Consider the following 22,741-nt stretch of genomic DNA (forward strand, 5'->3'; position numbering starts at 1 on the left):
ATAATTTCGGAAATGTCCTCAGGCTTAAAAAAAATTATTTACTTATTATGTATACAATGTTCTGCCTACCTGCATGCCAGAAGAGGGCATCAGCTCTCATTATGGTTGTGAGCCTCCTTGTGGGAATCGAACTCAGAACCTCTGGAAGAGCAGCCAGTGCTCCTAATCCTCTGAGCCATCTCTCCAGCCCAGCCTCAGATCTTTAATATCAGTGTGATGACTAGAGCACTCCTCTCCCCTTTGGGCACATAGGGTGCTAAGCCTGAGCTTGTGGGCACGGTGAGTTGGCCTCAGGATGTAGAGGTGGAGTCCAGATACTCTGGGGCACAATATATATATATCCCCCCACGTTATTTTAACTAAACCTCAGGAAAAAATATGGTCCACACTGCAATGTCAGATACAGGCATACACTTGAAACATTAGCTACCCTGACTTCTTAAATACAGCCTGGAATTTTATTCTTTCTTTTTAGATTAAATTTTATTATTGATTGATTGATTGTATGTGCGGGCACACACTTGTGCCGTGGTACATGTACGGAGGTCAGAAGACTACCAGCAGGGATGGGACCGGTTCTCTCCTCCCACTATGTGGGGCCCCAGAGATTGAACTCAAATCAGCAGACTCGGCTGATCTCATGTCCAGCCAAGGGGTATAAGAAGGAGACAACCTTTTCCTCTCTAAATTCCCTTCAAGGTCTCTCAAGCTTCTGGATAGTTCTGTCAGAAGTTGCAGTCGGCTTTCAGCTATGCAGCGCATGCGCAGGAGGGCATACAGAGCAAGGTTTCTCTCTCTAAAGCCAGAGTGGCCATTGTGACAGGCCAGGGGGCAGGTACCTGACATTCTGGCCTCTCCAGCAGCATACAGTAGATTGCTGAAGTTGTCAGGGTTAGAGACTCGGCCCTGGTGGCCTTAAGGAGCTAGCCTTGACCACCTGTCCTTGGCCCTGGTGGCCTTAAGGAGCTAGCCTTGACCACCTGTCCTTGGCCCTGGTGGCCTTAAGGAGCTAGCCTTGACCACCTGTCCTCAACAAGCCTATGAGACAAGTTCTAGTGAATAGCAAGGGACAATGTATTCAATAAGGAACAAACAGGAGATCCAGTAGCTCCCAGCCTTCCTCCATGATGCTAACAAGAGGTTCAGAGAAAGTAGGAGTATGCATCACTAAGCCATCCTGTTGAAGATGTGGTCCTGCCCTCCGCTGATCTTAGCTGTCTCTCCTGCAAGGTAGCCTGAGAAGCTATCAGAGCTGTGTGAAATCTCTTCCTGGAAGATGCCTCTAGCAGACACCAGGCTTCAGCCTTCACTTTCTCCCAGCATGAGGCCCCTGGGAACCAGTTCAGTCGTCTGATCATCTGAGGGAGGGCACAAGCATCTCTTTAGAATATCTCCCTGTCACGACAGTTACATCAGGTGCCCGGTAAAGGTTTGAGCAAGAACGGAAGCAGCAGTGGGAGGAAGCATGTGTGGGTGCATGCCTGACATCCCAGCGTGGAGGAAGCTGAGGCAGGAGGATCACAAGTTTGACGCTGGCTTGGACTACATAGTGAAACACAATCCTCAAATACTTCTATTATCAGACCTAATCTAGTGGGCTCTGCTCTGTGTCTTGGGGCTTTAGTACACATCAGGGCATCTCTCAATAAATAGGCTGGAGAGGAACCCCGAGTGGGGAGTGGATAGGCTCAACACAGGCACTTTCCTCTGGTCCCCCCCCCCCCCCGTGTGTGTGTGTGTGTGTGTGTGTGTGTGTGTGTGTATGTGTGTATGCATACACATCTATGCAGGTGCACTCGTGTGTGTGCATGGCATGTGGAGGTCAGAGGTGGACATCAGGCATCCTCTTTTATTGCTCTCCTCCTATTGAGACAGTGCCTCTCACCGACCCTGGAGCTGTTTCAGCTAGACGGCTGCTCAGTGAGCCCCCAGGATTCATCTGTTTCTGCCCACCCCTGTACTGGGGTTGCAGGGAGAAGTCACATGCTATCCCAAAGGTCCTAGCTAATGCAGGAAGCAGGAAATCATTTCCTCAGAAAGGGTTTGTTTGTTTCTTGAGACAGGGTTTTTCTGTGTAGCTCTGGCTGTCTGAGAACTTGCTCTGTAGCCCAGGCTAGCCTCAAACTCACAGAAATCCACCTGCCTCTGCCTCCTGAGTGCTGGAATTAAAGGTGTGCACCACCTTGACTGGTGGTCTTCAGTCTTTTTAACCCAAGAGCGCAGGTGCAGAGGGGGCCACCCCTTGACACTGAGGTTGAGGTGGGGACAACTGTGTACCTTGCTGGCTCCTCAGCAGCAGGAGGAGAAGCACCCATTCTTTCTCTCCGAGGGTGATCTCTCCACGTGGCTGTCACTGCCCAGGATGAACCTTTCATCCTCTAAGTTCAGGGCAAGATCGTCAGATGTGAGATCCCTGTGTTTCTATGATACCGTCTTGATGTTTCAGGCAGCTGGGCTGTGGGCTACGGGATGCTTGCCAGATGAGTATTTCTCGGGGTGAGATGTTAACGGAGGATCCCCACCAGCTCTCCAGCTGGGAACAGCTACCTTCCCACTTCCCCACCTTATGTTGGAGCAGAATTTCAGGTGGTGGGCATCTGCAAGGGTGTGAGATCACTCCGTGGTGGCTGCTTCCCCTTCAGCTCCTGGAGAGCCACGGGGTGGGGGGCTGAGGTGGGGGCGGCATAAGATAGGGACTGGGACAGAATGGGGGTTCAAGTTTAAAAGAAACCAAGCCCAGGCCCGTGTAGTCATTTGGTAAATATACAGAGCTAGCACTTGGCAGGCATGTCACTAGGCCTAAGACATGGGATTATCCAAAGCAAGACCCCCAACCTCTTGGAGCTTCTGGTCTTGTCGGGGTGGGGCACAGTAAACAAATCAGTGAGATCATCTCAGGTGTTGAAAATGCTCTGCAGGTGGCCTGGCATAGTGGCACATGCCTTTAATCCCAGCACTCGGGAGGCAGAGGCAGGCAGATCTCTGTGAGTTTGAGGCCAGCCTGGGCTACAGAGGGAGTTTCAGAACAGTCCAAGGCTACACAGAGAAACCCTGTCCAAAAAAAAAAAAAAAAAAAAAAAAAAAAAAAAAAAAAAAAAAAAGAAAGAAAGAAAAAGAAAAAGAAAGAAAAAAAGAAAAAAAATGCAGATCTCTATGCCTTTTCCTAGAATGAATGGGAGGAAATTCAAGGGCAAAGTCCAGGAATATGTACTTTTTAATTTTAATTTATTCTCTTATATATTACATCCCAACCACAACTTGCCCTCCTTTCTCTCCTCCCAGTTGCAAAACCAGAGACCTCTCCCCTGAGATTATGACTATTATTTAGTTTTGTTTTGGAGACAGAGTTTCTCTGTGTATCCCTGGTTGTCCTGGAACTTACTCTGTAGACCAGGCTGGCCTCGAACTCACAGAGATCCACTTGCCCTTGCCTCCCGCGTGCTGTGATTAAAGGTGTGCACCACCACTGTCCGGCTTTCCCTGAGACGTTTGCTTTTGGAGATCATACCTGGTGGGCTTCAGCATCTCTTCCAACCTCTAGAGTCTAATTTCAGAGAGTAAGCTTCCCACTGAGCAGGAGAGCCAGGACCAGGGCCAGGAAAGGAGCAGGGGTGGTATGCTCAGACAGGTGCAGAAAATAGCATGCACAGTCCCTCACCCCTCAGCCCTGGCGCATAGACCCTCACCACACCCAACCTATAAGCAAGCATTGCAGCTCGGATGGAAAGGGATCCTGACAGTCGGGAGCCAAGGAATACATACCACACATCACTGTAAGTGTAGCGGTTTACAGCCCTGCTCCAGGGAAAGGTTTCCCCAATGTAACAACTCTGATTTCCCCAGCAAAGTTGTTACGGTTCTGTTCAGGTTCCCAGAGTGTAAGAACTCGGCTCTGCCAAGGGAAGGTTTCACCAGCGAAAGTGATACAGCCTTGCTCTGCTCTGCTCTGCTCCACCCAGGTTCCATCTCTGCTCCTGCAAGGCAGAAGAAGGTCGTCTCCCAAACTTCAGTCAAGAGATTTATCCGGAGGGAAGAATCCGGGAGGGTGGCTGCCTCTGCCAGGGCTGAAAAGGGCAGCAGCCAACTGAACAGGTACAGGGCTTACCCAGGGCTTCTGAGCGGTGGGGTTTTCCAGGGAGAAGATTTTCAGGGTGAGAGAATTGGTTGGATTTCAATCCCTGAGTTTGGATAAACTCAGATTGGGTCGATTTTGTGCTCAGGGATTGGTTGGTTTTGTGCTCAAGTTGGTCAGGGACAGATTTGGCTCTGGTTTCAGGGTCAAAAGGCTAAAAAGGGCCTCCCATGAAATCTTTCACTGGCCCTTTTCGGCCTTTTGGCTCTAGTTTTAGGGTCAGGGTGTGTTTCTTTCACTGGCTCTGGCTTCAGGGACAGGGTGGGTTTCTTTGGCTGGCCCTTTTACCCTACACAGCCCCACAGTACACACACAGCCCAGTAATTTCTCACCATACGGCCCCTCACTGCATATAGACTCACACTACAGGAAGCCTCTCATCATACAGCCCCCTTCACCACAGCTCACCCAGTCTACACCAGTTCCAAAGCTCACTTCCAAGGGACCTCTTCTCCCTCCCTGTTTGGTTCAGCCTCAGAGGATGGCATTGAGCCCAGGTTTTTTTGGGGGTGGGGTGGGGTAACTATTCTGTCTCTAAGCATGTTTTAGGCCCCCAAAGCCTTAGTGCCCTGGCTCTCCCTACCCCCCCCCCCCGTACCCGACTGGGACCGCTGGTCCCTGACACCAGTAACATGTTGGATTTAAAGCCGCAGTCGCAGAAGTCTGGAAAACACCCCCTTGATAACCGCAGACACAGGTGGCCGGGGACCTACAAGCTGTCTGACAGCGTGAGTAGCGAGTCCAGGGCAATCGGGCAAACCAGTCATTACTAGTGGTTCCTCCAGGATCCTGCCTCTGTTTCCCCAGCCGGTTCCCCTTGTCCGAGTCCCATGGGAAGAGGTAGGGGCGGGGAGAGACGCCTTGGAAAGCACCTTCTCTCCTTCCTCGCCTCCGCACTCGGTGCGCGCGTCCTTGCAGGCCAGTGGCCGGAGGCACAGCTCGGTGGTGTCACCGTGTCAGTGGAGGTGGCCGCATCCCAGGCTGGGCGCTCGCCGCAGTCCGGCTCCCCGCGGCGGCGGCGGCGGCGGCGGTGGCGGGGTCCTCTCGGCCGCCCGGTGCTCGCACCCGGGTCTGTGCGCCCGCCCTCCGGCTCACGCCCTTTGGAGCGCGCGTCCCGGACTGCGGCAGCGCACGCAGAGTGCTCGGCTGGCCGCCGGGCGGCAGGAGGCGGCGGCGGCCCGAGTGAGCCGGAGGCATGGGCCAGGCGGCCTGGAAGGGGTTCGCCCTGTCGCTGTTCGACTACAAAACCGCAAAGTTCGTGGTCGCCAAGAGCAAGAAGGTGGGGCTGCTCTACCGGGTGCTGCAGCTCTCCATCCTGTTGTACTTGCTCATGTGAGTCTTCGGGCACTTTTTGGAAGCCAGGGGCATGGGGAGGGGAAGGTGTAGAGACAGGGGCCTTAGGGAGTCGGCCCTCCTGGGCCCTTGGATGTAAGGTTGGGAAGGTGAAACGTGAACACTGTCTTGAGAAACGTGGGAGGGGCGACTGGGTACCTTGGTTTGAAGCTATTTGTAGGGAGCCCCTTCCTTCTCCCAGGATTGGAGTGCCCAGTGTTACAGTCATGGCCAGGAGGTAGGGATGCCAGGACTTTGGGCTCAGCTGCCCCCAGAGGCCTCCCTGGGCTCTGGCCTGACAGCTGGCCCGGGCACCCAGCAGGTTATTTATAAGCACGGAGCATCACTGGCTTACTCTTGGTCCGGCCAACTCATCAGATTGGCATGTTCTGGAACTCAGGGTTAGCTCACGGGAAACGCGGGCGGCCTCTCCAGTGTCCAGCTGCTCCACTGTCCCCCTGTTACCATCTCCTCACCTAGCAGGATGTGGGCTCACCAGCCCAGGGGCAGCTTGTTGGAGGTTTAACAGCTATTCCTTGGTGGTGCCCTCCCTTGCTCCTAGGAAGAGAAGACACAGGTGGAGGGCGGCAGCCACTGAGAACAGCAGCTTTTCACTCTGTTTTCCAATAAACAGTCCTGATCTAGCCTTGTTGCCTTCCAGTGGCTCCTTCCCTACCCCCTTTCTTCTTTTTGGTTTTTGTGTTTTTGTTTTGTTTTTTTGAGACAGGGTTTCTCTGTGTAGCCCTGGCTATTCTGGCACTGCTCTGTAGAGTAGGCTAGCTTCAAACTCAGAAATCTGCCTCCCGTGTGCTGGGACTAAAGGCGTGGATAATAGCTGATTTCTTAGCGTTTCCTGGATTTTAGCACCGAGGCACTTGGCAGTGTCCTACCTCGGGGTCTTTGGACTGCCTTTCCTCAGCCACCACCTTCCTTCCCTACTTGGCGGCACCACTCCTTGTCCAGGTTTGAGGGCTCTGATGACTCCTTCTCTGTCCCTCCCTGGCATTCCCATGGCCAACTTGAATAGTCATTTGCTCAGTGTCTATTTCTATCTCCTTGCAGTCTTGGGGATGCCATGATGGGAGGGACTGGTGTCACTTCACTTGGGAATAGGTACGAAATGAATAAACAAATGCTGAATATTTGCTTACTGTTTTGGATTGGCCCAGGCCTGGCATTTCTCTGCTAAAATGGAAACCTTGCTCAAGAATCACTACTTTCTCAGAGCTCCTTGAAAATGTGATAGCTTAGGGTTGAGGCTTCCCTACCTCTGCCCTGGAAATGAGGAAGTAGACAGTGTGGGTTGACACCTCCCTGGCTCCCTGGAGAGAGCCAGCCTACCACACCACTCACTGCATGACTAACCTGTAACCCTAACCCTAAGCTGGCTTCTTCCTCTTTTGACTGATTTCCCCAGCCTCACCAAGAGGGGTTTAGCTGGATATCTAACTACAGCAATAAGCTGGTGAGTTCTGTGCATGGAGCTTTTGCTCCCTGTCAGGCTCACTGTGCTTAGCATTTGACAAGGGCCATCTCATTTAAAAAGTATATCTTCTTAGGGACCGGAGCAATGTCTAGGTGGTTAAGAGTGTTTGCTGTTCTTTTAGGAGTTCAGTTCCTGGCTGATTGGCTTACAACCCCTGTAACTCCAGCTCCAGAGGATCTGACTCTGTCTTCTGGCTTCCAAGGGTACCGGAACTCATGAGCACACACAAGCACATGCATACAATTTAAGCATATTTACCTTTTTAGAAAGGTGTGATGGGCACACACCTATAATTTTAACCCTCGAGGGGCTGAGGTTGGAGGACTGCTGTGAGCTGAGGCCAGCCTGAGCTACACTTTCAGGATAGTGTCCTTTGATGTGCAAACATTTTTAATTTCAGGAGACCACACTTCTTTGTTGCTTCGGTTTGGTTTTGCTGGTTCATTTTTTTTTTTTTTTACATTGATTTTATTTGTGTGTATGAGGATGCATGTGCAGGTGCCCATGGAGGTCGGAGGGTGTCAGGTCCCCTGGGTCTTGAGTTAGTTACAGGGGTTTATGAATAACCTGATGTGGGTGCTGGGAACTGAACCCAGGTCCTCTGCAAGAGCAGTAAGTACTCTTAGCCACTGGGTCATCTCTTCAGCCTTTTACTATTTTTATTACTCTATTTATTGTGTATGTGTGTGGGCAAGCATGTGGCATGGCACGCATGTAGGAGTCTGTTCTCTCCTTCTACCGTGTGTGTGGATCAAACTCAGAACATCAACCTCAGAGGCAAGAGCTTTTATCTCCTGGTCTTGCTGGCTTGCTTATGTTTTTAGTATATAAGAATATGAGATTTCATTTATTTACTTTTTTATTTTTTATTTTTTATTTTTATTTTTTTGAGAAAGAGTTTCTCTGTGCAACAGTCCTGGCTGTCCTGGAACTCACTTTGTAGTCCAGGCTGGCCTCAAACTCACTGAGATCCCCCTGCCTTTGCCTCCTGAGTGCTGGGATTAAAGGTGTGTGCCACTGCCACCTGGCTCACTGTTTATTTTTGATTTACTTGTTTTTCATGCAAAACCCAAGGCCTTACACATGCTAGGAAAACCATCTACTAGTATCTCCTGCTTGGATTTCCTTATTTCTTTTCTCCCCCACCTTTGGTATTTTGTTTTGTTTTTGGTTTCTTGAGACACTGGTTTCTCTGTGTAGCTTTAGAGCCTTTCCTGGATCTCACTCTGTAGGCCAGGTTGGCCTTGAACTCACTGAGATCTGCCTGCCTCTGCTTCCTGAGTACTAGGATTAAAGGTGTGCGCCACCACTGCCCAGCCTTGTTTTGTTTTTTGAGACAGGGGTTTCTCTGTGTAGCTCTGGCTGTCCTGGAACTTACTTTGTAGACCAGGCTGGCCTTGAACTCAGAGATCCACCTGCCTCTACCTCCTAAGTGGTGAGATTCAAGGTGTGTGCCACCACACACCTGGCAATTGCTTTTCTTTTTCTTTCTTTTTTAGAGATACTAATTTTATTATTTTTATGGATGTGAATGTTTTGCCTGCATGTGTGCCTGTGCACCATATGTGTGCCTGGTCTTTGTCCTTGAGGAGGTCAGAGCTGGGACTGTACTTACAGATGGTTATGAGCCACCGAGTGGGTGCCTGGAATGGAAAAGGGATTCTCTGCAAGAGCATCAAGTGCTCTTAACCACTAAGCCAACTCTCCAGCGTCAGATTTTGTTTTAAAAGGTAGTGTCTCATCCTGTAGCTCAGGTCGGCCTTCAACTGTCTATCTTCCTGCTTGAGTGCAGTAACGCATGCTTGTGGGACAGGTGAATCCTGAGCTCTCAATGCCACCAGCCTAGGACTTACTATGCTTCTCACCCCAGCCTGGCCTGGGTAGCCCCGTGATGATGTCCACCGTTGGTCCTATTTCTACAGATGGGTGTTTCTGATTAAGAAGAGTTACCAGGATATTGACACTTCCCTGCAGAGTGCCGTGGTCACCAAAGTCAAGGGTGTGGCCTACACCAATACCACCATGCTTGGGGAACGGCTCTGGGATGTAGCAGACTTTGTCATCCCGTCTCAGGTCAGATCACCATGCAGGACCTGGGCTGGTGAGGTGTGGCTTGGGGTGGGTCACACAGGAAGTACCCAGGCAACTCCATCAATTGTCTCTCTGGTTCGGGATACAGACAGAAACCCTGCATGATTTCCCTGCCTCCTTTTCTGTACCAGGCCTGACTTCTCTTGTCCTCAGTGATCTATGTGTCTGCTGAGACTACATGGGGCCAGAGCGACCTGGCACAGTGCCCCTGGGAATAGCTCCCCAGCTTGTTCATGGCTGCCCTGGTGTAGAACCAGGCTGAGGACAGGACAGAATTATGGGGTGAGAGAGCTTGGGGATTGCAAAGCTGTAAGTTACCCACCAAAGGATATCCACTTGGAAAGTGTGGTCTCACCAGACAGATGGACAACGACCCCCAGTTTTGTGGTCCCCATTGTTCCCAACCCCATGCAGAGGTCCACCCTCACCTGGCTGACTCTTCCCCGAGAGGCCAGGAGGAGATTCCTCAAACTCTGTCTGGCTCCTCAGGGGGAGAACGTTTTCTTCGTGGTCACCAACCTGATCGTGACTCCTAACCAGCGGCAGGGCATCTGTGCTGAGGTTTGACTTGGCGTGTGTGTTGGGGAGGGGTTGGAAAGCCCCCAGCTGTGGTCACAGTCCTCCTGCAGCAGGGGCTTGGTTTGTATTTGTAAATCCTGCATGGTGCCCACGCAGTTTGGGGAAGAGATGGGTTTCCTTAAATTTTTTTAAGTTTTACATTTTCATTTATTATTACTGCCTACTTGCATGTGATGTGCGGATGTGTGAGTGTGCATGTGCTGTGTGCGTGTGCATGTGCATGCCATGGCATGCATGTGGAGGTCAGAGAACAACTTTTAGGAGTTGGTTCTCTCCTCTCACCATGGTCCCCAGGCTGCCTGGCTTTCATGGTAGATGTTCTTCCCCAACTGAGTCACTTTGCCAGCCTGAGAAACAGATTTTTAAAGGGCGTGTGGCCTCAGGCTGGGGAAGAAGCCCTTTCTGTCTCTGATGGGACCCCTGGCAGATGCGTTTCTTTTCTTGCAGCGTGAAGGCATCCCTGATGGCGAGTGTTTCAAGGACTCTGACTGCCATGCTGGGGAGTCTGTTGTAGCTGGACATGGTGAGGGCCTGGAGCGGCTGGGGCTGGAGCAGGACAAAGAAACCTGGACGGGAAGGTCCATGGCATTGTCCCCGTGCCTCCCCCGCAGGACTGAAAACTGGTCGCTGTCTACGGGTGGGGAACTCTACCCAGGGCACCTGTGAGATCTTCGCTTGGTGCCCAGTGGAGACAATGTCCTCGCCCACGTGAGTGGCCCCGGCCTGTGGTCCTAGAGGAGTTGCCTACACAGTCTTACACAGTGGGTCCCACCTGAGGCCAGAGGCCTGCCCACTCCATAGGTCTAGGGGAGTCATAGAGGGCAGGGGCAGTTCTCCTGCTCAGGCTGCCCTGGCCTGGTTTTCAGGGATCCCCTCCTGAAGGATGCCGAAGGCTTCACCATTTTCATAAAGAACTTCATCCGCTTCCCCAAGTTCAACTTCTCCAAGTAGGTGGGGCTTGGCTCCTGGATGGGGAGGTGGGCTGAGGGCCCTCCCTGTGGCCTCGCCCAAGCTGTGCACGGTGTGTATACATACATGCATGAACAGGGGTGCCCTTTTCTCTGCTCAGGGGGTGGGCTCTGTTCTTGAGGGGACTAAGATACGGTCACATCTGGCAAAGGGCCCATTGCCTCCTGGGTCTGGCCCGACGACAAAACGTCTCACCCTCCCATCATGGCTTCCTCTTAGAGCCAATGTGCTAGAAACAAGCAACAAAAATTTCCTGAAAACCTGTCACTTCAGCTCCAAGAATCTCTACTGTCCCATCTTCCGACTGGGGTCCGTTGTCCGCTGGGCAGGGGCTGACTTCCAGGATATAGCCCTGAAGGTGGGTGGTGTGTGGTTCAGGCAGCTCTCCCCGGGAACCTGGGCTCTGCAGTGAGAAGGTGAGGGTGGGGGTGGGGCATCAGGTCCGGGGTGGCCCTGCAGTCACTTGTCCCCAGGAGCTTACTATTTTCAGAATTAGTTGTGACAAATGGCCTGGCTCTATCAGGCACTCAGTGGGGACAGATGGGTGGGTGGGGCTGACTTGGCACCTGCTGGGTAGTTCTCTGACTCCAGAACACCATCAGAAGCAGTTGAAAGGAGCCCCATGGGCACATGTTGATTTGTGTGTCAAGTGTGGTCAGGCCAGCCCAGGTAGCTGACCTCTGGCCAACTTGTCTGGCTCTCATAAAGGGCTGCCCCGTGACTTCTGTCCATTTGCAGACAACTCTAGCATTCGCCTGTTTCTTGTGTCAAGGGTGGTGTGATAGGAATCCATATCGAATGGGACTGTGACCTTGATAAAGCTCCCTCGAAATGTAACCCACACTATTACTTCAACCGTCTGGACAACAAGCACACCCAGTCCATCTCCTCTGGGTACAACTTCAGGTAACGGATGTTTTTGTGCTGCTTGGTGCCTTGGCTCTACTCTGTGTTCTCTGCCGGGTCAAGCCCACCAGTGTTCTCGTGGTCCAGGGGTTGGCACGGAGCACCCTGGGAAAACCCTGTCTTTGTGTGAGCCTCAGTTCTGGGCACACTCCTAGAGCTGCTCTAGGACCCTGGATTGCTGAGAATTTCCCAAAGCAGCCACTTTGTGCTGCAATGGAGAAAGGTAGAGGCAGACGAGCGTCTCCGGGGCCCTGTCTCCCCAGGTTTGCCAGGTATTACCGCGACGATAATGGGGTAGAGTTCCGTGACCTGATGAAAGCCTACGGCATCCGCTTTGATGTGATAGTTAATGGCAAGGTATGTAGATCTTCTTCCCATTCCAGGGCCTGGTGGTTGCTGGGTCAGGGAGGTTGGAGTGCCCGTTGGGGATCCAGCGGTCCACCCTGCCTTACTCACCTGGCGGTTTCTGTTTCACAGGCAGGAAAGTTCAGCATCATCCCTACAGTCATCAACATAGGTTCTGGGTTGGCGCTCATGGGTGCTGTGAGTACCTCCTCCGCCTTGCTGGCTTCCTAGGGAAAGGGAGGTAACTAACTGCCTGGGAGGAACATGCTGAGTCCAGAACACAGGAGGGGCTGTGAGGTCACACTCGGCCAGCTCCCCCAGAGGACACCGACTGCCTGTAGCTCTGACTGTGAGCTTGAGTGGAGTGTGGAGCAGAGAGATGGTCCTCCAGTCCTGGTGTGGGCTGGAATCTTTGGGATTCTGGGTCTAAAACTTCTCCATCTCCAGTTCTGGTAATGGGAAACTGATTAGGCTATGCCACTTTTGAGCACTGTTGACATCTGGGGCCGGGCGTCTTTGCTTTACCTGTGGAATGTGTTTAAGTGACTTCCTGGTCTTTATTCACCAGGTGTCAGTGGGGCCTCCCCACAGTTTGGTTGCTCAAACATGGTTTCCATCTGAGAGCCTGCATTTGAAAGGATGAGAGGCAGGGGAGACAGTCTTGTAATCCTTTGGGGTGGGTGTTTAGCTACCCGTAGTGGCTTCCATTGTAGGAAATGGCTGGAGTCCAGGGAAGGACTTCCTGCAAATGCCCGTCATACCCTCGGTACTTCTGGGAGGAGGCTAAAGTTGGGAGTTGTGGGTGTCACTGTTGGGGGCTCACGTCAACGACATGGCAAGTTCCCTCCCAGAGGCCTCTTCCCTCCTCTCCCTGGGCAGCCCAAGAAGCCACTAGAGGATTCTGTCAGGACCCAGGATAGACAGGATAGACTCTGCACTGAGACCGAGAAGCCTGTCTTCTGGCATGTAGGCAAACATGCAAACAGAACACTATACGTAATAAATAAAATAAATCTTAAAAAAAAAAGCATGATCCTTAATGATGGGCAGTGCATTAATCCCAGCACTCAAGAGGCAGAGGCAAGGGGATCTCTCTAGTTTGAAGTCAGCCTGGTCTATTGAGCAAGTTCCAGGACAGCCAGGGCTACACAGAGAAACATGGTCTCAAAAAAACAAAACAAAACAAAAAACACAACACAAAACAACCAAACCAAACCAAACCAAACCAAACCAAACCAAACCAAACCTAACCAAACCAAACCAAACCAAGCCAAACCAAACCAAGCCAAGCCAAGCCAAGCCAAGCCAAACCAAACCAAACCAAAACAGTGGTCCCCAAGTGGAATGTTTCTGACTCAGACCGTCATCGTTAGGGATCCGCTGTGCGCATGCGTAGCTCTCATACACTGTAGGTAAAGTCTGGAAGTCCGGGACACAGCTGTGAAATGAAGGCAATAATGCAGCGAAAGGCAATAATGTAGTGAAGGCTGAGGGAAGAAGCAGGAGCAAGGAATCGATAAATGACATTTCTGGAGTCTGGGGAAGACATGCACGCTCCATTCAGGCCCTTCCTCCTCTGCCTTCAGGAACACCTCTATTCCTGCGCTATAGGTAGAGTCGTCCTCTGCTGGAGAAGACAGGCATTACACACAACGTTCTCTGATCTGAAGCCTGTGTTCAGGGGTGATTAGTCTGCCCCAACTGGGTCTGCTCAGGCTTCCTGTCTTTTCCTGACCGTAGCTGTAGCGCCCCTGTTGTCGAGGTTAAGATGCCCGCCAGCCCCTGGCTATCAGAGGGTCTTTCCAAACGATCACAACTGCCGCTGCCATGCCTCCCCACGAAGGACTAGGGCCAATGTCTCAAAACCATTCTCAGACACGCTGGTTCTCGCTTCCACTTTTGCTCTTGCCCCACAGGCCCTAGGCATTTATTGGTGATGACAAGTCTGCTTCTCCCTCTGCCATGCAATTCCAGGCCTCCAGTTGAGCTCCCCAGGCTGAGTGAATGCTTTTCCCACCTGCTCCCAATCCTGTTTCCATCGTAGGACTGATGGTTCTATATCACAATCCACTTGTCTCCTGCAGCCCAGGGGATCCCCAGTTCTGTGGTCCACATCCTTCTGGCACCCTAGTGCAAACCTGGCAGGTGGTAGATTCTTAGTGAGAGGAGCTTGATCCATGGAGTGAGGCAGGAAGCCCAGATCTAACCTGTGTCTACCACAGAATGGCTTTGTGTTCCTGGACATCACCCCTTCCTGGGCTGTGTCTTCCATGTTCAGGTGGTCCCCTGCTCCTGAGTTGCCGCAGGCTCCAAGCATTATGAAGCTAGGATTCTGAATCGAACTCTTTTGCAGGGGGCTTTTTTCTGTGACCTGGTACTTATCTACCTCATCAGAAAGAGCGAGTTTTACCGAGACAAGAAGTTTGAGAAAGTGAGGTAAGTTATTCTTCCTCTCTGAAGCCCAAGGAGCACCTCCAGCCCCTGCCTAGAGCCTCATCTAAGCTGGTCCTGGGTTGGGGTGTGTAGGTGGTATGCTATGTGTACCCTGCTTCACAAGACCGGACTTGGTTCAGAAGACCTGGGGAAGAAGACGCCGCCCCCCGCAGGTCACACGGCAGAAGATATTTTTACAGGATCTATCTTAGTGGATGATGTTAGACAAGCCCCATGACTCCTTGAGCTTCAGTGTCTCCAGCTTCGAGATGAGGACACTGGCTTATACAAAACGGACTTGGTTCTAGACAGACGCCTGAGGTCGAAGGAAGATACATGTGCATGTGTGTGTGTATGTCCTCTTAGCATCGGAACACAGAACACAGCATGGGAGGGTGCTGGGTCTGGGGTGACGGGAAGGGAAAGGGGTTCTGGCCTTGCCCTTGGAGGAGGCATTTTGGAGGAACTGGGTCCAGAGTGAGAAATTGGGTCAGGCAGCATGTGCTTCCTCAGTGCCAGCAACCTGGACTGTGGGTGCCGCGTGGACCTGTGTGATCTGTCTGGGTTGCCCAGGGCAGCCTGAACCCCGCTGGTACAGCCCCACCTGGCCACAGGCTGCTCTGCCGAGGAAAGAGTGGTCCAGCTGGGAGTGCAAGTCTCTGTCAGCACCCCAAGAAGCTTGTGGCCGTGTCTTCTCCAGGGGTCAGGAGGAGGAAGCCAATGTTGAGCTTGAGGCCAACGAGATCGAGCAGGAACTGCCGGAGGACAAGCCTCCAGAAGGGGTTCAGCAGAATGAGCACCCCCAAGAGCTGGCCCCGAGTGGCAGGAAGCAGAATAGCAACTGCCCGGAGCTCTTTGAGCCTGTCAGGTGAGGGCCTGTGGGACAGCTGGCCAGGGCCTGGCTTCTGTAGAGGGGGCTGCTTGGGATTCACTTCAGAGGGTGTTCCCAGGCCTAGGATGGTCTTTCTCTCGGCCCCCAGTTTTCAGTCTTTGCTAAGGTTGGGTAGCCTCCTGCTGGGAGCTGGGTCATGTGGGGTGAGCTGAGAAGAAATTCCCTGGGATGGAACACAAGAGAGAAAGGTGGAGGCTGAGGGCTGCAGCAGGGGGACCCGACTGAGGGATCCGAAGCCTAGCTGTTTCCTGAGCTGCCACTGCCTGGTCACCCACCTGAGCCCCTTACCTGCAGGTCCACCTTGCTTGTCTAGCACAGCCTCCTATTGCTGTGGGAGATCCTGAGCTTCCCAGTCCTCAGTGTGAACAGCGTCGTGCATCCGAGCTGCCTCTGGGACAGTGTTTCTCCTCGGCTGTGCCTGCCTGCTCACTGCCAGAGAGAGGCTGCGACTGCCGACTGCCGCGTACTCTGCCTCAGAAAGGCCATGCCTGAAAGTGTTCCTGACAGCCCTCTCTCTGCCTTCTGTGTGCACCCCTCCCCCAAGGGCCGGCCTCCAGGAGAAAGCCATCCTGAATGTGAAGCAGCCACAGAACTTGCAAACGGTGAAGACGTAGCCAGTGCTCTTGGCAGAGAACCGATTCAAGCTAATGGGGCCAGGACAGACCACAGCTCTGAACTGGGAAGAGGCATCTTGGTGCTCGCTCAGGATGGGGCTTCTGGGAACAGGCCCACCAACCCCACCCAGCTTGGGTGGGATCCTGCTGGAAGTTTTTTATTGTGTGGAGGGGAGCCTCCTGGATGGCCAGAGTGGCTCAGATGCAGAAAGGAGGCCCTGGGGCAGGCCCGCAGGGAAGGGGCAGGCCAGGGGCTTCAGGGGTAGGAGAATGTTTACATGCCCCGTCTCTGAACCCAGCCGAACATTCGTTTATTCGTACAGGCAGTCCACTTCTATGGGTGCATGCTGCACTTTAGTCCTGAGAGGCTTAAACAAGCTGCTGACCTGGCCCCAGGGTAGGGGTACACATGTAACTCTCTCCAGAGACATCAGCTAGCCCAGACAGCCTGGCCTTCCTCCAGCCTCTAGCCAAGACTCCTGACAAGTCTCTGCAGAGAATGATGGCTGCTCAGAAAAAGCTGTTGGATGACATCCAGGGGACATTTAGCCCCACCCCCAGATGTAAAATTTAAAGGTAGCCAAGGAGGCACCTGGAAAAGACTTAAGGGGAGAGCAAACTCCAGGGTCTCCTAGGCAAGATTCGGGAGGGAAGGCAGGTAAGCCAATCGCCTGTTCTAGCCCCCACCCGCAGCCTAGGGTAGCTCTGGGAAACCGACTTGCCCAGGTGAGAGATGGACTTGCCTGGGCAGTTTAGCCCGTACTGTTTTGGGGGGCAGGGGTGGGGCGCTGGGAGTCCCTGATTGACTTCCTGCTCTCAGAAGTTGAGCCTTGAAGTGCTAAAGAGATAAAGGATGACTTTCACTGAAAGGTTGTCCCTGACCTGTGTGTCCAGTTCCTTCCCACTGCATGTCATTCCATGGAGCTCCAGCTTTGAAGTGGGGTCCATGGGCCACTCTCGAGAGAGCCTGACAAAAATGTAAGGTTGCAAGCCTCTCCCTACTCCTACCCACATAGAGTTTCCCCAAGATCTCAAAGTGATTTGCAAACACATAGTTAAATGTCACAGGGTACTAGGTCAGACTTACACATGCTGCCCTGAGGCCAAGAGGGACCCCCTCTCCCCTCTCTCCGTGGTTTTTTTTTTTTTTAAGACAGGGCATTTCCATGAGTCCTGGCTATCTTGGAACTCCATGTAGACCAGGCTGGCCTCACACAGATCTACCTGCCTCTTGAATGCTGGGACTAAAGGTGTGTGCCACTATACCTCGTTTCCCATCTTCACTTGGAAGATAGCAACATGCTCAGTTTATTTAAATTCAAACGTTTTGATGAGGTAATACCTAATCTAACTCAAAATTTAAAGATTCACAAGCATAGAAGTAGCCAGGCATGGTGAACAACTTGAATCCCAGCACTTGGGAGGCAGAGGCAGATGGGTCTCTGAGTTCAAGGCCAGCCTGGTCAGTGGAGCTAGTTCTGTGCCAGGGAGGGCTACATAGTGAGACCCTGTCTTCGTTGTTGTTGCTGTTTTAAGATATCCTTTTCTTTCACCTGCCTTTATCTTTCTGAGGATCCATCTGGCTACCCAGCCACTCCCTCAGGAAATGATCTATTCCTGTAAGACCAAGTTCCCTGTCAGAATCAGACTCATTTAATTTAATCAGACACATTTAAATACAGGGCTGGGGAACTAGAGAGCTCACTTTCCCTTACACCACGGAGGGCTATCTGGAAACCCAAGGTGAGCCACCCAGGGCTCTTCATCTGTGGACCATTGTCAAGTGTCACGTTCTGCCTCCACCTGAGTCCCAGCTGCTGTCTAGGGGCTTCTCTCCATGCTGGGAGCTCCTCTCTGGAAAGCACCACATGCCAGGGACAGTGAACAGCCTTCTGCTGGACCCTTGCACGTGGTAATCAGAAGGAGCCTGGTAGCTGGGTGAGGCGCTGCACACCTGCAGACCCAGCATATGGGGTGGGTCACCGAGCTCAGGAATTTCAACCTGGGCAACAGAGAGTGAGGTCCCCTTCTAAAAATGGGTGGAGGGGTGAAGGATGGCTCAGTGTTAAGAGCATTGGCTGCCCTTTCAGAAAACTGGGGTTCAATTCCCAGCACTCACATGATGACTTGCAACCTCCTGTAATTCTAGTTCCAAAGGAACAGATGCCCTGTTCTGGCCTCTGTGTGTACTAGGCATGCACTGGTGCACAGACATACATGCAAGCGAAACACCCATACATAGGAAGAGGCAGGGCAGGCAGATCTCTGGGTTAAGGACAGCCTGGTCTACAGAGTGAGTTCCAGGACAGCCAGGGCTCTGTAGAGAGGCTGTCTGAAAAAATCAAAAATAAATAAGACAAAACAAAATGGGGTGGAGGGGAGAGTTGTTGCCCCTGGGGCAGGAGTGGTGTCCAGAGCAGGACCTCTTCCATGGAAGCAGCTCCTGCACCTTTGGTTGTCTGGGCATGTCACCAAGCCATTCTGCTTTCTGAAAGTGAAAGACTAGGTGATCCACTCAGGCAATTGACTTCCCTGTTAAAGCGAACCCAGCAGGTTACTTTTATGTTCAGGAGCAGACAAGAGGGCCAAGGGTCATGGCTGGGTAGAGCTTGCCCTGGCTCTTCCTATTGTTTTGAATGGTTTGAGGACAGTCAGACAACTCACTCTGTATCAGAATGAAAATGCCTTTTACTAGTTATTGTCAGTGAGTACTGAGTTCATGTTATGTGTCCTGAATCATGACCGACACTGGTAAGCAACACACACACACACACACACACACACACACACACACACACACACACACGGCCGCTGCCCCCACATGCTTCCAGTCTGGTGGGTGGTAAATCTTAACCATGAAGTGGTCACACTTGTCATGAACTAAATAGGGTGCTGGGGGAAGTTTCAACCTGGAACAGGAGAGCAAGTGTACTCAAGGAAGTGATAGTTTAAATCTGAAAGGTCAGGAGCCACCTGCCTAGGTGACAGGGAAGGAAGGGAATCCCAGGTGTTTTGATGTGGAAAACAACCAGGAAGGTTGTCACTGCCATGGTCAGTGTGAGGTGTTTTTTTAATCTACTGGTCTCCATTACACGCCACTGCCTGACAATCTGTTAACCTGTTGCTCCTTCTCAGCCAGCAAAGTTAGCTAGGTCGACCTTAGATCATTTTAGGAGGCTCCAAACTTAGCAAGGTCAGGGATCTTATTACAATTTCTCACAGGGATGCCCACTCTGCCAAAGTTGCCTTGTGGCCCCCTTCACCCCTTACTACTTTCCTTTTGCATGATCTTGATATAAGGCAGCTCATCCATCTTATGGGAACCGGCTGCCTAAATTAAAACAAAACCAACCAACCGAAACCTCCCAGGGTCTTCCTCTGTAGCTCCAGCTTGCCTCAAACTCAGGATCCTCCTATCACAGCCTCTGCAGGTGGAATGAGGCTTCTAACTCTTTGGGGAAACACTATTTTTTTTTCTGGGCACTGGTTGGCGTATTGGCTACAGCCCTAGCCCAAGAGCCCCTTCCTATTCTGATCTTCCAGGATCTGATGAATTGTGTGTCAGTCTCCAGCCTAAACTCGGCCACCTAGGATTGTCCTACAAGTTATTTCATACCTTTGGGAGCATCATGACGTGGGCCAACTGATATATTGGGTGCTATCAATGTGACTTGGGAATCAGCCATGAAATCGCAAACTGCTGTTCCTGATGCTAGGGTCATAGCTGCCTTTTGCCCTCCCTCTTTCCTTGGGTTGTTCCTCTCAGTGCGGAGGCCATCATAAAGGTGGAACATGCCTTGTTCCAGGTGGTTGAGCTGGGGATTAGAGTCCCTAATCACAGCATCTTTCTGATCTGAACAGGGCACCTTAGTTTTACTTACACCCTCCCCACAGGGACAAGCACTCTTCAGAGGACGACTCTCCCTTCAGCCAGCACAAAAAGTCAAATAGGCCAAGATGGCAGGCATTTTCTGGGACCTGTCTGACATGCATTTTTGGACACTTATTTGGTTCTAAAATAATAAAAAGCATCAATTTTAAATGTGTCCCTCTTTTTTTTCTTCCCTTTGACAATGTGGTCCCCAAAGACTGAAATCAGGTCATCAGGCTTGGCGGCAGACACCTTTACCTGCTGAGCCATCTTGCTAGCCCCAAAGAGACTCTTGAAATGAACAGATGCTAAAAGACAAGGAAGGAGATGGCTCAGTGGTTAAGAGCACTTGCTGCTCTTCCAGAGGACCTGGGTTCTGTTCCTAGCACGACTGAAACTCCAGCTCCGAGGAAGCTGACAACTCTGGCTGCCGTGGGCGCCTGCACTCATGTGCACATACCCACTAACATGCAGACACATATACCTGCATAGAATTATGAATAATAAGAATTTAAAAAACTGACTAGGAAGACAGTGATATAACTAGTACTTCTCATTGGATAACTGCTGAAAAGTATTTGAAATTAACTCTGCCCTACGAGGATTAAATCTGCTCAAAATTGATAAGAATATAAAAGTAGTCATTGCAGTTTTATGGCAGCAAACGTTTGTAACAAATTTACTGTTCAACAACAGGAAAAATCATGAAATCAAGTCAGGAATCCATCAGGAATGAGCCCTTCCTTCCCACATAGAGAAGCTCCTACTCTATAAACATGCATGTCAGGATCCTCAGGAGAGGGCTCTTTGGGACAGGAAGGTAAAGCTGTGACCTCAGCTTCTTGGCATGAGATGCAAGCATGTGGTCCAAACAGGATTCAGGACTGGGTGCTTGAGCCATTACTGAGCAGGCACAGACCATCTACACTCTGGAAAAGAGGTCTTATAATCGATCTTTCATATTCCTTTCTTTAAAATAAAAAAAAAACAAAAAAAACAAAAAAAAAAACTAAAGCCAATTCACATTGCTCCTAAAATTTTCAAGGACTTTTCCTAAAGGCTTCAAGTCAAGGCCGATTTCCTCCCAGGGCCTTCTATGATCTGGTCAGGACTACCTCATGGCCTAATAAAAGGCCACCATCCTTCCTGCCCATGGCTCTTCTACATGCTTTTTTCCCTCAAAGTAGCCCCTTCCCTTATTTTATTCTGTGTTATTTAACCTTTCAGTCTCAGGGATAATGTTTTTTCTTCAAATCTTCCTTGACTCCATTTCCAAACCTAGTCTAAACTTAGTGCTGCTGTGTATTCTTTCATGGCATCTATTATAATCTGTAAAAGAGGTAAAGCCAATCTCTTCAGTTAGACTATAGATTCCATGTGCAACACGTTCACTACAAGTTTAACACAATTGTATTTTTCAGTTAATCATGTGTTTCATTCTAAAACCCTCCTTCAAAAGGGTTAGGAATGAACATATAGTCAGAGGCATTACACTCGAAACAAACTCATTTGCTTAAATGTCCAAATAACCTATTTAATCGCCGCCACAGGACACATTCTAGAATAGCTTGCATTTTTTCTTATAGGAAGCTATTTTACAGCTGTGACCAGGCAACTGGGACTTAACTGATTTCATTCATACCGGGAAGCAGTGGTTAAGTGGGAGGGGATGGCGGACAGGTGCATTCATCCAAGACAGCACAAGCAAACAGCCTTGGAACTGGATGGATCTCGGCTCTGCCTCTTCCCAGATGAGCCACCCCAGGCAGAGACATCTAACCTCTCCGGGCCTCAGTTTCTTCATCAACAGAAGTTTAACAGTAACATCTCCATAGAGTTATTGCTAGAATTAAAACATACCCGATGCAAAAAGTACATAGCACAATGCCCGCACACAGAGAATGCTTAGTAGCGCCAACTGTCAACAGTCCTTAAGATGAACGTTATGTTCTCTCCTGTAAGCCCTTTGGATCCACTAGGTGTAAATCCAAGACAATTACAGGCTATGAACTAGTGCCTGCTCCCCGGGGAAGCAAAGTCTGGCGACTTCAAAGAGTGGCTCAGCATCAAGGTAGGAAAGAACTCGACAAAGTGTCACACTTCATTTAATCTGAAGAATATTACAGGCTCTCTGTCTTCAGATATAAATTATAACAGTACAGAACAAGCAGCGAACTCAAACAAACAAACAAAAAACCTAAGTAGTCTACACGGTGTTAACTGCCGGCAAGAGTCCTGCCAACCTTTTCTCTTTTTTTAAGTCACCCCTGCCCTCATTTCAGTAGACGTGCACCATGCCATAGAGGAACGTCCAGAAGAGGACGTAGGTGAAGAGGCCTCCGATGAGGCCTCCTGTAAAGAGAGGTCTCCGTGACTTAAAATATTTGTTCCACCTCCTTCCCGCTTTGAGAATCAGGAGCAGGGAGAGCAGGACGGAGGCGAGCAGGTAGAAGATGAAGCCGTAGAGGCCGGTGAGGCCGAGGATGCCGGCGGTGGCCCCCGACAGCGCTGACACCGAGGTCCGGCAGTAATCGAGGACCGCGGCGTTGCCTCGCACGGCTGCCTCGCTGATGAACGGCGGCCCTTCCCGCTTGGCCACCACCGCGGCCATCGCACCCGCCGGGGCTCCGCTTCTGCCTTCTCGCGGGCTCAACGCGGAACTGCGGAGAAAACCAAGTTACTAGTGGCGCCCGAAGCCCGGCGAGTTGGGCGCGCGCGCGGGGCGCCTTCTTCCCCCTGGGACCCTCCGGACACCGCGCCTGGGCCTCCGACCTCCACGCGACGCCGAGGCTGAGGCTCGAGCCGACCTGGGACGGCAGCACGTCCGCACGCGCCCGGAAAGGCTCGCCGAGTTACCTGGAACACAGCGGCACACCGTCCCTCGTGTCCCCTCAGGCAGGAAAGAGCGGGGCGTCCCGCGCCGCCATCTTGCGCCGGAGGCTGCCGGGAGGGCTCGGCTCGCGCAGGCGCACAAACTCCGACCCGCCCCCGGCCCCCCTCCACGCTTGCGCCCCGGGCACGCTCCCCTCCCGCCCCACTTCAGCTCACAAGTCCCAGGACTCCCTCAAGCCCCGCAGCGCTCCGGCTGATG

The 22,741-nt window shown here is 51.6% G+C and overlaps 2 protein-coding genes across 5 annotated transcripts; one reads left to right on the forward strand and one right to left on the reverse strand.

The window, feature by feature from the left end:
- Positions 1-3,408: 3,408 nt before the first annotated feature.
- Positions 3,409-15,581, forward strand: P2rx5 (purinergic receptor P2X 5). 4 transcript variants are annotated; one of them, XM_037200867.1, is made up of 14 exons: positions 3,411-4,092; positions 4,780-4,860; positions 8,873-9,023; positions 9,531-9,602; positions 10,068-10,143; positions 10,232-10,328; positions 10,487-10,567; positions 10,863-10,947; positions 11,362-11,495; positions 11,759-11,852; positions 11,973-12,038; positions 14,194-14,276; positions 14,974-15,141; positions 15,460-15,581. In XM_037200867.1, exons 1-14 carry the CDS (start codon positions 3,617-3,619, stop codon positions 15,476-15,478), a joined length of 1,683 nt encoding a protein of 560 aa, XP_037056762.1. In that variant the 5' UTR covers positions 3,411-3,616; the 3' UTR covers positions 15,479-15,581. The 4 variants fall into 4 exon arrangements, with proteins under 4 accessions (XP_037056761.1, XP_037056762.1, XP_037056760.1 ...); XM_037200865.1 differs by having other exon boundaries at positions 3,413-4,092; positions 10,809-10,947; XM_037200866.1 differs by lacking the exons at positions 14,974-15,141; positions 15,460-15,581 and adding an exon at positions 14,367-14,967 and having other exon boundaries at positions 3,409-4,092; positions 10,809-10,947.
- Positions 15,582-21,716: 6,135 nt separating this feature from the next.
- On the reverse strand, positions 21,717-22,688 carry Emc6 (ER membrane protein complex subunit 6). Its single transcript, XM_028888694.2, has 2 exons — positions 22,507-22,688; positions 21,717-22,310 (listed from the first exon to the last, which is right to left on the reverse strand). The coding sequence occupies exon 2, from the start codon at positions 22,259-22,261 to the stop codon at positions 21,929-21,931; it is 333 nt and encodes a 110-aa protein (XP_028744527.1). The 5' UTR covers positions 22,262-22,310; positions 22,507-22,688; the 3' UTR covers positions 21,717-21,928.
- Positions 22,689-22,741: the final 53 nt, after the last annotated feature.

The sequence above is a fragment of the Peromyscus leucopus genome, chromosome 8b (genome assembly GCF_004664715.2).
Source record: "Peromyscus leucopus breed LL Stock chromosome 8b, UCI_PerLeu_2.1, whole genome shotgun sequence".
Lineage (NCBI taxonomy): Eukaryota > Metazoa > Chordata > Mammalia > Rodentia > Cricetidae > Peromyscus > Peromyscus leucopus.